The sequence below is a fragment of the Pinus tabuliformis genome, chromosome 7 (genome assembly GCF_031772625.1).
Source record: "Pinus tabuliformis cultivar Carrire ecotype Pingquan chromosome 7, CPIR1, whole genome shotgun sequence".
NCBI lineage: Eukaryota > Viridiplantae > Streptophyta > Pinopsida > Pinales > Pinaceae > Pinus > Pinus tabuliformis.
This window is the reverse complement of record NC_142293.1, coordinates 328,538,846-328,556,083: the sequence shown is the minus strand read 5'-3', so window position 1 is coordinate 328,556,083 and position 17,238 is coordinate 328,538,846. Positions and strand designations below refer to the sequence as shown.

At 34.4% G+C, this 17,238-nt stretch overlaps 1 protein-coding gene across 1 annotated transcript; it reads right to left on the bottom strand.

The window, feature by feature from the left end:
- Nucleotides 1-11,606: 11,606 nt before the first annotated feature.
- LOC149247276 (xyloglucan endotransglucosylase/hydrolase protein 24-like) lies at nucleotides 11,607-12,913 on the bottom strand. The gene is made up of 4 exons (XM_089455855.1): nucleotides 12,721-12,913; nucleotides 12,538-12,638; nucleotides 12,169-12,362; nucleotides 11,607-12,069 (listed from the first exon to the last, which is right to left on the bottom strand). Exons 1-4 carry the CDS (start codon nucleotides 12,911-12,913, stop codon nucleotides 11,679-11,681), a joined length of 879 nt encoding a protein of 292 aa, XP_089311981.1. The 3' UTR covers nucleotides 11,607-11,678.
- Between the last annotated feature and the right edge of the window lie 4,325 nt (nucleotides 12,914-17,238).

Sequence of the window (17,238 nt, the reverse complement as noted above, 5' to 3'; positions counted from 1 at the left end):
ATTACATGGCGCTCATGACAAAGTTCATTGAGACAGATCCTTATTCATTTGATGAAGCAATTTCTCAACCTATTTGGGTTGATTCCATGGTGGAAGAATATGAATCCATCATGTAGAAAAGTGTATGGGAAGTGGTGCTAAGACCAGAAGGGAAATAAATGGTTGGTTCCAGATGGATCTACAAAGTGAAAAATGCAATTTATTGGAGCATTGAGAAGTAAAAGGAAAGATTTGTGGCCAAAGGATTTTCTCAGGTAGAGGGAATTGACTATGAGGAAACATTTTCCCCTATGCCAAGGTATTCCTCCATCATTTGAATTCGCGTATTAGCTGCACAGATGGGGTGGAAGATCCACCAGATGGATGTGAAGACCACCTTTCTCAATGGTGTTGTTGAGGAGGAAATATACATAGAGCAACCAGAAGGATTTGAGACATATGATCAGGAGTGACATGTGTGTAGACTCATGAGAGTATTGTATGGTGTGAAAGAAGCACCTTGAGCATGGTACACTCGAATCAACAATTATCTCATTAGATTGGGCTTCACTAAAAGTGAAGTAGATGCGAACCTTTATCACTTTGTGGTAGATGGTAAGTTGCTTATTCTTGTTTTGTATGTTGATGATTTAATATTGACAGGTGATGAGTAGTTGATCCGGTCTTGCAAAGGGATATTGCAAGGGAATTTAATGCATTACTTCCTTAGGATGGAATTTTGGCAAGGTGATGGTGAATTGTTTGTTTCTTAGGGGAAGTATGCCTCTGAAATACTTAAGAGATTTTGCATGGAGAGTTGTAAGCCCATGAACATACCTCTGGCTACCAACTGGAGGAAGGAGAATGCCACTTCAGGTGAAGAGGTTAATGCTACCATTTACAAGCAACTTGTGGGGTCTTTGATGTATCTTGTGAACACAATACCCGTCATGTGCTATGCAGTGAACCAACTTAGTCAAGCTATGGTGAGGCATACCAACATGTATTGGAGAGCAACAAAGTATGTGTTATAGTACCTCATAGGAACTACTGAGTATGGATTATGGTACAAAAGGACAGAGGGAGTGAAGCTCCAAGGCTTCGCCAATGTAGATTGGGTAGGGAGTCCATCAGACATGAAAATTAATTCATGTGCTATCTTAAGTGTTGGGTCCAAAACTATTTCCTGGTACAACAGAAAGAAAAGGTTTGTGGCACTTAGCTTAGCAAAGACTAAATACATGGCTGCAAGTCAAGCAACATGTCAGGCCATATGGATGAGGGAAATACTTGTGGGGATTTTCAGTCAGGAGATGGATCTGACTGTGATATATTTTGATAATCAAAGTTGCATTAATATCTCTGTGGTACTCATCATAGGTCCAAGCACGTTGATATCCGATATCATCATTTGCGGGATTGTGCACAGAGGAGAATTTTTTTTTCTCCCTGCTGCAAAAAATTGCTTGCATACTTTCTGAAAATGGTTGTTGTTAGTTGTTTAATGCGATGGTTGGGAATATTTTTCCAACGTTCTCCATTAATCACAACCACCAATATTCACTATGCCCAAGAAAACTCTCATATAACCAAAATTATCTCTTGCTAATGGCTTTGTGAAGGTGTTTGCAAGCTGCTCCTATGACCTACAGTGCTGCAAAATATTTTCTCCATTGTTAATCAACTCTCTTATAAAATGATACTTGGTGTCAATGTGTTTGATCCTTTTTTGAAAGATAAAATTCTTTGAAAACATTATTGCAAAAAAATTTGTCGCAGTAGATAGTTGTCAGTCCCTCTTATTTCTGTCATAAATCTTCCAACATCCTTCTCATCCAAACAACTTGACACATTTTTGTTATTGCAACAAAATATTCAACTTATGTTGTTGATAGTGACACCATTGGCTACTTCTTGGAAGCCCATGAAATAGATCTCGAACCCATGTGAAATACATAGCCTGACGTGCTATTTCTTTCATCAACACTTCCTTCCCAGTCACTGTCAGTATAGCTAATCAAATTGAAATCTCTTGTTGTGGTGTACAAAATACCATATTCTTTTGTCCCTTTAACATACCGTAGTATTCTTTTGGCTGCTTGCCAATGTGTATCCTTTGGTGTTTCAATGAATCTTGACACCAAGCTCATTGCATACATTATATTGTTCCTAGTTGCTATTAGATACATCAATTTTCCAACCATACTTTTGTATAATGTCAGACTGACACTATTGTTACAGTCTTCCTTATTGTTACAGTTTACTTTGCTATTATAATTATCTTTGCTTAATTTCAACTTTATGGCAGTTGGAATTGTCACATGTTTGCTGTCCTGTATATTAAACCTCTTCAAAACGTCTGAGGCATACTTTGCTTGAGAAATAAAGATCCAATTCTTTGTTTTCTTCACTTATATGCCCAAAAAGTACCTTAACAACCCTAAATATGTCATTTCAAACTCACTTTTCATGAATTATTTGAAATCAACAATGAGGAGGTCACCTCTCCTAGTGAAAATAAATCATCTACATACAAAAAAACAATAAGAAGTTTATCGTCACTCTCTTTGATGTAGAGAGTAGGCCCACCATCACATTTGTCAAAGCAATTGTGCAATAAGTATGCATCTATTTTGTTGTACCATGCACACAGTTTTTTCTTTAGCCCATAAAGAGCCTTTTTCAGTCTGTAAACTTTTCCTTCTTGGCCTTGAACCTCATAACCCAATGGCTACTCCAAATATACTTCCTCTTTCAACACTCCATTCAAGAATGTCAACTTCATGTCCATTTGGTACACCTTCCATCTATGTTGTGCAACTATTGAAAACACTGTGTGCACTGTCTCCATTCTTGCAACTGGTGCAAATGTATTTGCATAATCTCTTCCATATTGTTGCTTGTTTCATTTAACAATTAGCCTTGCTTTACGCCTTTCTATTTCCCCCACATCATTATTTTTGGTCTTATAGATCCAATTGACACCTATGACTTCTTTTCCTTTCAGAAGGTCCACTAACTCCCATGTGTCATTCCTGTCTATAGCTTCCATTTATTCATTCATTGCTACAACCCATTTTTATTTTGTAACAAAATCTTCAAAATAAATTGGATCATCTATATGACAAAATAACTCATATAAAGCATTCATAGCTTTGTTACTGTCAACTTCATTTTGCTCATAAATTTCACTTAAATTTTTTATTTTTTGTCTTCTCATTCTTGTAGAAGATGGACTGGACATGTCTCTTGATGTTGCGCTTAGAGAAGATGATGTTGTGAGTCTCTACGGTGCACTTGGAGTAGTAATTGCTTGACTACGTGGCATTGTCTTATTGTTTGTTGATGACGTCACTTGATGACCGCTTTGTTGAGCTTTAATAGGTGTAGGAGTCACCAATGAGGAATTACTTGTTGTTGTTAATTCTTTTTTATCTTCTTGTGGTATGCTTTTTGTTACATTAATTGTCTTCTCAAAACTTCCATCCCATGCCTCCTCTTCTATGAACTGAACATCTTTGCTGATCATGACCTTCTTGGTTAATGGAATGTAGAGCTTGTATGCTTTGGATTCATCACTATATCCAAAAAATATGAATTTATCCCCCTTGTTGTCCAAATTCTTCCTTAACTCATCTGGGACATGTGCATAAGCCACACATCCAAACACTTTGATATGAGTGGCACTATGCTTCCTTCCACTCCATGCTTCTTCAGGAATCATATTCTTGATTCTTTTGGTTGGACACCTAATTATAATGTATGTTACACAAGCAATAACTTCAACCCAATAATCATTTGGAAAATTCTTTACCTTACATACTCCTTTCCATTTCCATAATGGTTTTGTTTTTCCTTTTTGTGACAACATTTTGTTGAGGTGTATACCTTGTTGTAAATTTCTTATGAGTTCCATGCTCCCTGTAGAAATGTAGGAAGTCATTTGAGATGTATTTTCCACCTCTGTCAGTCCTCAAAACTTTGATATTATTTCCACTTCGCTTCTCAACAAGTCACTTTGTATTGGTGGAAGCGCTCAAACACTTCCCTCTACTGTCTTAAGAACTAGACCTTTGTCTTCATTGTATAATGATCTATGAATGTCAAGAAATAATAACTGCCACCAATTGATGGTGTCTGCATTGGTCCACATAAATATGAATGGATAATCTCCAAGGGTGTCTTTTCCTTTATTGACTTTCCTACTGGAAATGATTCTTTATGTTGTTTTCCCAAGATGCATCCTTCAGATAAGTTGTCTAGTTTTTCTATGAGTGGAAATCCCTTCAAAGTGCCTTTCCTATGCAACAAATTTAAACCTCCAAAATTAAGGTGACCAAATCTTAAATTCCATAACCAATTTTCATCCTTGACCTATGCTTGAAAATTTGTTTGTGTAACAACAACTACCTTTCTTTCATCTTCTTGTAAATTCATTGATAGTTGTGCCTGCTAACCTTCTTCCTTCAAATATGGTTTTATCTTGAGGGGAAACATTTTGTTACTTGTCATTTGCACTTTTTCAATCAAATGCTTGCTTGGAAATTTATCCAATATTGTGCATTGAACCATTTAAAAAAAACATTGTAGCCATTTTCCATGAGTTGTCCAATGCTTATGAGATTTTGCTTTAATCCCAGAACAAAATAGACATATGAAATATACTTATTCCCCCCCTTATTTGTTTGAATGTTGACTCTTCCTTTACCCATAACAAACACTTTATTATCAGTCCCTAATGTCACTTCAGATTTTACATTTTCATCTAGATTGGAAAACATTTATATGTTCCCTGTCATGTGGTTGATGCACTATGAATCTAAAAACCATACATATTTTTTCTTCTCTTGTGCAACATTGCAAGCTCAAAACATGATGCCTTGGTTTTTATTTTTCTTTGTGAAAGTTGCATTTGGTTCGTTACTAAGATCATGTTGTTTCTTCCTACACTCATTTGCATAATGGTCATACTTCTTACAATAATGACATTCAACTTGAGATTTATCATACATCTAACCTTGTGCTTGATTTAAGCTTGGACCTTGATTTGGATTTTGATTGTTGCCTCTTCCACTTGAGCTTGAAGGATTGCCTCTTCCACCTCTAAGTGGACTTCTTCTTCTTCCTCTAACATTTGATCTTCCTCTGCCTCTACCTTGACTAATGGAAACTTGTGTCTTGGAGGCATGCTCCAATGAATTATTTGATGTTTTATTCAGCCTATGTTCATGAGAAATCAATGATGCATGAAGCTCATCCATTGAAAATTGTGAAAGATCCTTTGTCTCTTATATAATCACAACAATATGGTCAAATCTTGATGGCAAAATCTTTAAAATTTTCTCAACTATCCTCGTTTCTTCAAGTGTCTCACCATGAGATCTGATTTGACTAACCAATGCAATCACTTGTGTGAACAATGAGTCTATATTCTTAGACTCTTTTATACAAATTGTCTCAAAATCTCTTCTTAGCATTTGTAGCTTGGTTGTCTTCGCTTTTTCCATGCCTTAATAAGCTGTCTGGATAATATCCCATGATTTATTGGACTTTTTTGGAAATCCTTGGAAATATACTCTCATGCACAACTTGAAAGATGTAGAAGAGGGCTTTTGAATCCTTCTTCCTATTATCTCTTAGCAAGTCTCTTTCTACTTGTGATAAAGCATTGTATGATGTTGCATCCACTGGTTCTGGAACCCATTCTCCACCAAATCCCAAATATCTTGAGAAAAAAACAAAGCCTTCATTGTCATAGCCCAATATTCATAATTTTTTTCCATTGAACTGAGGTATTTGTGGGTTGGTCAAGAGTAAAATAAGAGATGCATAGTAAAACTAGAAATATGACTATGTGACTGAGCATGCAACTAAAATAATTTGTATTAAGATTTCAGGGGAGGAAAAAGCAATTACAAAACTAAAACCTAAGACTTTAATTCATTCACTGCTGTGAAAAATAATTTTTTTACATATTTAACTGCTTTCTAGTTTTGTGTTGTAAAACACTATAACAACGAGTAATCTATTTCTTTTCACATCCTGTCTGTAGACCTACAACCCCTGTAAAACTTATACGACCACTAAAAAACTCAAAAACTTATGCTATTACATTAATCCAAAAATCTGGAAACTTCATATGACTTGTGCTGTCAACTTATCTTTTCTAGACAAAAAATAAAGGCAAGTTATGGGCGGGGAGACAAATTAATTCTCTGTAATTTCATGTAATGCGTAGTAAAGACCTGGACTTAATCACCAACTCTACGTCATTGGGCTTGCGTTACATTAACTTGACATTCCTTTAGCTAAACAATGAAATCTGCTCCTTGCAACAAAACACTACTGGCTTGATCTGCTTGCGTACTTTCTGAAAATGGTCGTTTTCAGATGTTTAATATGGTGGTTGGGAGTAATTTTACAACAATTTACATACGAATAGTCCATCGAGCTTGTTTTAAGGGCCGAAGCGACACATCCGCGCAAATACCAAGACCTCCAGTGTGCTACAACTGGATACTCCATAACGACCGATGGGTATGACACACATATAAACATAACAAGAGGTAAGGCAATACATAGATTAAAACCCGGAGATATAAATAAATAAAAATATACCACAACTGTCAATACCATCTGGAACGCTGTGACTTTAGGGGTAGAGAAATAGAGCCCTTGTGATGGAGGCGGGTGGCTGTCACCATTTTGGAAACCCGAAAACCCAGTGTTAAACTATAAAAGAAAGATTTTTTTTTACAAAATTATTTGATTAATACCCAAACACTATCACTAAATATCACTAGCAGTGACATAATAAATGCCTACATAGAACTTGAATTACACCCAAAACTTTTGTTAACCCTTTAATGTAATAGAGCTAAGAGCATATTGACCGGAAATTCATTATGTCCAAATGCATAAACCTAAAGAAATATTAACTTGATGACGTAGTCAGATATTGAAACGTGTAATATATGATGTAGTTAAATTCTATAACAAGGTAGAATCATTAAATTAGGTTAAGTGAAAAAAAAAATTACTAGGATATGTTACACTCCTGATGATACAGTGTTCACAGTCATTCATCACTATTTTGTTGCTCGGGATTTACTGTCATCTTCCTGATGGACTACAAGAGAGCCACTTCAACCCACTTTCTACTAATCGGACTTTCCGATATTCTTGAACACAGAGATTGACATCATCAAAATCCACCAGTTAGTTCATGTAGTCCATGAAATTTTAAGGCACAGGGAGCGCATGATCTGTATTCAATAAAACAGATTACATGATCTGTATTCAATAAAACAGATTAGATATAAATAATATGGTAATTCTAATTGGAAACTGAAATTGATAATTGGAAAGAAAGATTTTATATTTATCATACTTCAAAGATAGTAATTTTATATTTACCCAGCTTTGAGATTTCACTCTCAGTTTCATAATAGATTATGATAGAAACCATAACGATGGAACCATAGCTTAACTATAATAGATTATGATGGAAACCATAGTAATTTTACATATATCAAAGAATTTTACATATATCAAGCTTTGAGAGTGATTTCACTCAGTTTCATCTACCACTTACATGTAATAGCCACATATAATAAACTCATAAAGTATAAAAGAATAGGCATGGTTCTGTCCATCACTGGGTTGCTATGACGTGAATGGAGTACATTTTTTAGTTTATGTTCCATCCATATGAAAATTGATAACATAATTGACAGTTTCATGGCGTCTATAGCTTCCATGGCATAAGATGGGAAAACTCACTTACCAATGACCTACCACATTGATGCCTATTACGATATCAAGTAGTATTTGAGTTTAAACCGTTTTTGACCGAGAGAATTCACTTTCATAATAAGCCACTATATTGCTTGTGAAATATGCATGCGATGGCTAGCTTGTATTTTCTGTGATACTATACGAACGACGCAAATCAAAATATGGTGTAAGATATGTACATTGTATATATGAAATAAAACTATTTTTTTTTGGTTTTATTTGGATTTTTGTTTCCTATAACATCACAAAAATTAAAGAGAACTAAATGTTGGAGTAAAGGATTTGCTCTTTTCAGTATTACTAATCACTTAAAGAAGATTACATTGGAAACATAAGCAATAAATGAGTGGAGTTATATTTGATTCAAAGTGAACTTGGACACTTGGAGGGACGGTTTTGACACTTAACAAGGTGGTTGGAATGAGATTCTCCAACACTCCCCCTTAATTACAACCACATAAAATTCAATTAAGATACTTGCTCGTCTATGTCTCAGCCACGTTTACAATTTAAAAATTGACTTCAACTTTTCTTCTTCTATTTTTCTCTATACCCTCTAAATTGTTTCAACTTTTTCTCTTTGTTGTATCCTTTAAACTTCAATGTCTTCATTTATTGGTGCAGGTTAAGATACTTGCTCGTCTATGTCTCAGCCAGGTTTACAATTTAAAAATTGACTTCAAATTTTCTTCTCTGTAGCCTCTAAATTGTTTCAACTTTTTCTCTTTGTTGTATCCTTTAAACCTAAATGTCTTCATTTATTGGTGCAGGTCTTCCATTCTTCCAGGTTGTCTAAGCATATCTTGGAATTCTTCAAAAATAACTTGTATGTGGGTTGCTACCACATATTATCTTTTGTAGTGCATTTTTCATCATCAATCCGCTGCAACATAAGACCATCATACAATTTAATCTCTTCATGACTCCAATACTTGAAAATTTCATTAATTTGTTCATCATCCAAGTTTTCTTCAAGATTCATTTCTGCAGCTTCTATGCAGAGTTTATCAATGCATGGTGTTGCAAGCCATGCTTCAAGGAAATTTAATTGTTCTTCAAAATAATTTTGTGTACTTGCACATTGGAAATCATTGGTAAGTTTCAAACATTTGCAAAACCACATTGGTTTTGTTCCTTCTGCTCTGCAATGAAAGCTTTCACTTGTTGCACTTCTTTCTGTGCCTCTTTTTTTTTGTCTTTCTTTGCTCTTTGTGGGCTTCCTTGTTTTCCTCTTCCTCTATTTCTGTCTTTGTCTCTTCGACTTCTTTACTAACCTGTGCTGCTACAGACACGTTGTCTTCCACTGACTAAAGGGATATTTTCTCATTGAATAACATCATGTCTATATGACGTTTTTGTTCAATCACGTGCAAACATTCATCATTAACCAACAATTCTTCATCAAATTTTACATCAGAAATATTATTTGCTGGATTCACCATAGTATTGACTGCTCCAATGGAAGTTTCATTGTCCTCAACAAGCTTTGTTGATGGATTCACCAAACTTTCATCAACAAGCTTGTTATTGGATTCACCAAACTTTCATCAACAAGCCCTGTTGCTGGATTTATACCAAATCTTCATCAGCAAGCTCTGTTGGTGGGATCATCATATTCTCATCAACAAGCTTTGTTGCTGCAATCATCATGTTGTCATCAACAAGCTCTGTTGCTGGAATCATCATATTGTCATCAACAAGCTCTATTTATGGAATCACCAAGTTTTAGTCCACTTATGGCTGTGCACAGTGAGGTTCACGAGCATCTACATGCTCCTTCTCTGCTATTTCTGCAACTTCTTCACATATATCATCCACTTATGGCTCAACACAGTGGGATTCAACAAAATTTTAATCTCGTTGTAGATATGTTGCTATAGATCCACCTTCAACTTCAACTTCAGTGCTCACCCTTACACCAAAACTCCTCTCAAGGGTATCCCAAGCCTCCTTGGCTATCTTGGCTTCTGAAATCAAGGGAAGCCTCTTGGCTTTTCCCAATTGTTGAGTGCTGGCTCATTTGACTTTTTAGATAGAATGGTGGCTGCGGAATTTTGATGAAGGAGCTTTGACATTGCAAAATTTTTCTACCTTAATGCTTTGTGCGTGGAAGAGAACATGTGTTAGGGAGAAAATGATACAAGTAATTGAAACTAACACGTTCTCTTGTAGTGACGTTGAGCATTAGTAATGCTAACGTGAGTTTGGTACTTTGTGTGGGCGTTAATACGTTGTCTTCAATGTTGTAGGGTTCTAAAAAATAATCTGACTTTGAATTGAACATTTTTTCAATCAGTTTCACCTTCGCCTTTGCTAGCTTCTTCGTTCTCTTGCTGCTTCTTCACAAGCTTCTTCAAACTTCTTCTGCTCTCTCAAAGAGTCTTACGCTCTCTCTCTGCATCTTCGTAGTAGGGTTCTTCAAACTTCCGTTGCTTTGCCAAAGAGTTTTATGTTGGCTCGCCTATTTCTCTTCACTTACGTCGCTGCTTTCTCAGGGAGTCTTATGAAAACTTACTCTATCTTTGCTGCTCTCTCAAAGAGCCTTATCCAGGTTAAGCTCTGATACCATGACAAAAATTGAAGAAAACTAAACGTTGGAGTAGAGGACGTGCTCAGTTAAATAAGATTACATTGGAAACATCAACAATAAATGAGTGGAGTTAAACTCGACTTAAACTCGACTAAATCAAACTAAACTGGGACACTTGGAGGGACGGTTTTGACACTTAACATGTGGTTGGAATTAGATTCTCCAACATAACATATAAGGTCATGAGTATTGTAGAAAATTAGATAACTATTAAAATCAAAATCTATTTATTTACAATGTAAACCTTTCTTTTTCATTGTACATGACATTTTACTGTCATTTAAAACCATAAACAAAGGCAATCATATAAAACTATTCACAATTATGATTCATCATGGGTGAAACTTACCTTACCCTAATATAAAATGAATGCCTAAAAAAATAAAAATGAATAAATGTGGTTGTTTGTTCTCGACACAGGGTTTCATTGCCACCGTGTTGAAATGTTCAAAAATGGTTTTTCTGACTTATAGTTTTGAGGGTTTCGTTGGAATAAAGTTTGTTTAAGATGAAGAAACTTCCCAGATTTCATTTTAGGGTTCGTTTTTTAATTTTTGAATTGTAAATTTATTAATTTCATGTCTCAATACTATGGTTTCAATTTAATATTAGATTGTATTAATTTTAAGCTGTAGTATTAATACAGATTTTATATTAAATTACAGTATGAAAATAAATTAAATTACATTACTAATAATATCTTTATAGCTCGGAGTATGTAAAGTACTGAACAAAATATATATTAGGTTTTATAATACTTTATAATATTTAATATATAATATTAAATCTTATAATATTAAGAGGCTCTAAAGATCGGAAAACGATGCTATATCAACTTGTGCTAGTATATTTCATAATCAAATAATAAATTAAAAAAAAAAATCTCATGGCCGTGTACACAAAATTTTCATATCTTTCGATTTTTCTTAATTAAAAAATTAAAAATATGGGAGGTCTGTTCGGCCAAACACTCTGCTTTAATAAAGTCGATTCTCAGAGTTGCGTACATCTTCGTTGTGGACTCCCGTATGGCGTTCATAACTGAGAGATTTACACGAAACATGAAGCCATCTTTTATTCCAATGAATGCTGAAGCTGCGTATACATGTAGACGCAGACAATATTGCAATTTAAAATGAAAAACAGTGTGCCAAAAGTAGATCACTTTAGTCGATTGGCTAATTTATAATTCCGAGTTGAGATGGTAAATCATTTCCAATCCATCTCTTATTATATGTGACCCCATTCAATAATTAATGAGATAAATATGCTGAGTTGCAGTTATCTTACAATACGTAACCAAATATTGTGATTAAGGATTCGATGCACATTCAGGTGGAGTTGCAGAAAACCTTCCGGACTTGTCGTGACAGTAGTCGTAAATCATGTAGTTTTTGCGAACCCAATTAAGTTTACTCAGCTGCTGTTGGTTTAGGCTCTGAAATTCGGATTGATCCCACCAATTGTTGGAACAGGGCGAAGAAGAGTGAGATGACACGCTGCATGCATTGACCTCAAAGGATTGATAAGAGGCAACAAAGGGAGCGTCATTCCAGTCTATTTTAACCCTTCCTCCGTCGGTAGCCCAATCCTCTCCATTCCAAAGGGTGGAGAGGATCCTCATGGGTCGACTATTTGGATATGGGACGCCCACACCTTCATTGTTTTTGAATACCCGGATGGGGATAGAATCAACTGAAAACCTGTTTTCACAATAAGAAAGACATATATCTTAAGAAATCCTGAAAATTCTAAATACAACTTCTAAATGAGGTTCCGTTTCAGTTAGTCGAAGCACATACACGATTTGTTGGTGGTTCCAAAGAATTGAATAGTTATGGAAGTCTGCTGTGGGATCAAACCACAGATGAAGTCTTTGTTCTCTATTCCCAACTCCACTTGCAAACACGTTGGTCTGAAGAATGTAAGGATTTCCCGGAAGGTTTCCCAAAAATTCAAAGTCGAGTTCGTCATGAGAAGAAGCTTCGGACGACATCTGAATGCAAAATACTGACATTACTATATTGTGTATTATCGAAACTATGATCGGTCTGGCTGCAATCTTGAAATTTAAAATATGGATCTCAGGAATTGAGTTTGAGTTTAACTACAGTCAACTGATTATAAATAATTCTGCAAGATTTCGTTCTTCAGAGAAAATAGGTGCTTACATAATACGAGGTAACCGTTCCTGCGGAATTCCCTGAGATCAGCTTAATTCTCATGCTCACGCTGCCGAAGAGGTATTCCTTTTTGGACTGAAAACCAGAACCTAGAGAAACAAGAATCGTTATTATAAACATCCATACAATATTAAATGTAGGATCTCCTTGAAAATGAAATACTTTAATTACCTGAGATTTGATCCATAGTGAGCTGCGCCGTTTGGCCATGGTTCAACAACTTAACTGTACCCCATGAGATATCGAAATTGTCATTGATGTTGGAAGCCTCTACCGAAAAGAGAACAAGAAGGAGAAGTGAAGTTATATATGCCAACTCTTGTAAATATCTTCGAAATACTAAAAGACTTGCACCGCTCTTCATGGCCGATGGTGGAATTGAGTGACTCAAATATTGCCTCTTTTTTGGGAGCAGAGTTCTGACAGGAGGGAACACCCTACACCATTCATATATGTATCGATACTCTCCAGCATCTAATTTTTTTATGGCGTTTGGACAAATAAATGATTAGGGAGCAAAGAGAATAATATGCAATCAAATGAATGACATCATAGAGCACTGTCTTCATTTCTGGATTACTCGAATCTAAATTTCTATCGTTATCTAGATAATTGTATCTAATTTATCGATCCTTGACATTATTCATTTCCATCTCATAATTTCAGGTGCGTAGGGATTATCTGGTTCTATATAACTTTGACCACTAAACTAAATTATGATAACTTCAACCACCAATATTCCCATATAATGAGTATCATGGGACAGGTAGTACCATACACAGATGCTAGCTTTTGTGCCCACCAAGAATCTTGAGAAGGTTCATACTAAACTTCCGTGAACGTAATACATGAGCATGGCAGATCTGTGTGTCCCCATAGACAACCGTATCATGTTTAAGAATTCCGAGTATCGAGTGCAAGAGGATTAAATGGTAGCATGTCTCATTCACTAATAAAATGTATCTTTAATAATTGTTTGATGATTTGTCATATCCAACAAATCTTCCATGATTTGTCATATCCAACAACTCTTCGCACGCCCAGTACTTGTATGTTTCATCTACTTTGGAGTTTCGGTGCAGCGCCATATTTTGCAGTGTCATACAAATTGACTTGTAAAGGCAACAATTAATGAAGGAAGAGGGATGTAAGGTAACAATGATGAGAAAAGTTTCGTTTGGCCAGTACCAGTATCATGTATGTTTCACCTACTTTCGGGGTTTTGATGCAGCACCGTGTTTTGCAGTGTCATAGGATTGACTTCGAAAGTTTATTATGGAATTAAAAACCATTGTGAATAAGTTTTCTCTTTATTGAATATGGATAATAAGAATATTCTGTTTGAGAATAGTGATATTAATGTTATCTTTGCTATGTGAAAATTTGTTTTTGAATATTTCTAAATATTATGGAGAAAAATAAAGTAAATTTAAAAATATTTTATAATTTATATTTTTAAAATTGAAAATGTTTTTTTAGATAGAAGGTTGGTTTTGTTTTTTTTTTTAAATTAATGTTCCATTGTTTGTGAATAAATATTTAATGGAAAATAAGATACTTCTTAATATTTTCTTTAATTCCAATCAAAATCATATGTGGCTAAAGCTAGATAGCATATAGATGTAGTTTTGGTCAAATCATTGGAAAATAAAAAAATATGTTGCTTGAAGATAATATGAATAATATTATTACATCTAAATTTAAGAAGAAATCCTACTGCAATCAAAAATTAAAAAATAAAATAAAATTATAATGCTACAAGGAAATCATTAACCCTAATATAGAAAATGAAAATGATCTTTATGTTCTTGTAGTTTAAAGAAGAAAATCAACATTGCTGAATTAAAACTGGATAATTTTCAAAATGTCATAGATCAAATTCTTGTATTTGTAACACTAAAAAAATTAAAGATAAAAATCATTTTATCTTAAAATACAGTAAATACACCGCAATTTCAAACCATCTTCTTTCTAACCTTTGATCTTATCAAAACAATATTGACAAAGAAATACTTTTATTTTTTATTTTTTAAAAATAACTAAAATTTTATATTTATAGAAAATCTACCGGTAAAACACAATAGTTACATCAAAAGAAAAAGATTCTCACCATAACAATGAGGTCTCATTCGCTAATAAAATATATCCTTGATGATGCTCACAGAAATACTTTTGTTTTTTATTTTTTCAAAATAACTAAAATTTTGTATTAATGGAAAATCTACGTGTACAACACAATAGTTACCGCAAAAGGGAAAGATTCTCAGTGTAACAATGATGTCTCATTCACTAATAAAATATATCTTTAATAATGCTTTGATGATCCATCCTATCCAACCCTTCTTAGCTTGTCCAATACTTGTATGTTTCAATAACTTTTGAGGGTTTCTATGCAACGCCATGCTTTGCAGTGTCATACGGATTGAATAACGATCGAAGGCTGGGCTGTCATAATATGGTAATAACAATGACGAGAGTTCTAAAAAGTTTTCGCTTGCCCAGTAATTGTATGCTTCATCTAATTTTCAGTTTTGATGCAGCGCCATACTTTGTAGTGTCATACGATTGAATTATAAGTTAACGATGATGTACGAGTGTCAGTTTTGATGCAGAGCCATACTTTGCAGTGTTATACGATTGAATTATAAGTTAACAATGATGGAAGAGTGTAACACTCATTGATGCTCTAACATTTATTTTTACAAAGTTTTACTCATTTAGTGTAAATTTTATTTTCATATTAATCTAGAATGTAAAATTATTACGCTGTAAAACCAGAACATGTGTTGTTAATGATTAATTTAAAGAATTTGATCAAATTTTAAAAGAACCGAAGAATTAGTTAGAATAATTCCTAAAGAGTTATACGCAGTTTTCCCATCTTTTCTCTGAAAAAGAGAAAGGAAAGAACAGTGGGGGGTTGGAAAAAATCTATTGGGGAAAGAATACTGCTTTGAATGGTTTCATCCTAGAGATGGACAAAATAGCCAGTGGGAATAGAGCTTGGGAAACAATCCAGAGGTACCATACTGGAGGCTAGACACAGTTTGGATGCCCAAGGTACCAAATTGTTTAGCCACTGTCATGAGTTGGAAGAGCTCAGAGGGGGAACTCTGGACTTATTTGCCAGGTCCATGGTTGGGTGGTAAGACTTTGCAGGCAAAGATAGAAATGAATAGTATGAATAGGCAAATTTGGCAGTTTGAAACATATTAGAACAAAATAAAAAATTCCAAAGTGACCTATTTGAAGCACATTTCAGAAGCATTCAAGAAACTTAACTTCCTCAAATCATATCTATGAAATTACAATGAGCCAAAGTTTGAAATTTCTACCACATGAACATGAATATCTCCCCTATATCTCCTCAAAGTTTTACAACATGAAACATCCCAGAGAAAAATATAGCGAAAATTTTAAGCTGATATGTTTGAAGTAGATTTCAAAAGAATTTGTGAACCCTAATTTCCTTAGAAAATATCTTTGAAATTAAAACAAACCACTATTTAAAGTTTCTGCCACAAACATAAAAATATTTTCCCTCAATCTCCTCAAAGTTTTATGATTTGAAATATCCTAGAAGAAAAGTTATAGCAAAAATTCCAAAATGAATTGTGCACTCCAAAATCACATTTTTACTCCACCTTAAAAACCCCAAGAATATTCCCTAGCTTCTGTTTCACACCATAAATCTCTTCTTCCCTGGATTGACTTCAAATGCACTCATCTATCCTTTAATTTATAGTATTTATTTGTTCACTTATGGGGTTGAATTGTAAAATTGGATGACTTTACATGCAATTTCTAGTTGGGTTTACTTGTACTTTTTGTCTAGTATGACCTAACAAAATATTTCATATCTCATTACTATAGATTTATAAGGAGTGCAATATCCCTTAGAAAGGTATTAAATTGATATATTTAAACATATATATTATGACCCCATTTGAGCTAGGTTTTTAGAGTAAAAACACCTTCAAAGATAGGGCATCCAAAAAAATATCCAACAATCTTCATTTTGTAACCTTTATCATATACATATATAGTATCCCCCTATATCTGACATCAATGAAAACAATATTTCCAACAAACTACCCCTTTGTCATTGATGGCAACACTTAGTTAATTCTACAATAATACTATAGTACTCCCTAACCTTTAGTTGGGGATCCATCTTGGTCTCCCACTATTTTTGACATCAATGAAAATATAATTTTCAACAATATCCCCCTTTTTCTTTTATGGCAACCTAAGAAATTTAAGAACTATTGCGAAATAACTCCACCTGTCTGTAATCACCCCCTCCCCTTTGACATTAATGACAAAGGACTACTCACCTGTCTGCAACTTCTCTTTTTATTTGAAACCTCTCCCCCTTTGAAATAAATGGAAAAGGGATACTTTCCTTAAGCTTACTCTTTCCTTTACTAATGATTTGATAGAAATATGACAACAATTTTCTCCATTAACTTCATTGAGGACGTATACATTACTTGAAGTCTTGGTTTCTTTTTCCACCAATCTTCCTAAACCTAGTTTCCTTATTTCACATCCTTTAGATTGAAGCGTGAGATCATATCCTTGATCACACATTTTAATCACACTTAGAATATTGTGTTTTATCCTTTCAACATGCAAGACATTTGAGTTTTATTCGTTCCATGATCAAGACTAACTGTGCCCTTTCCA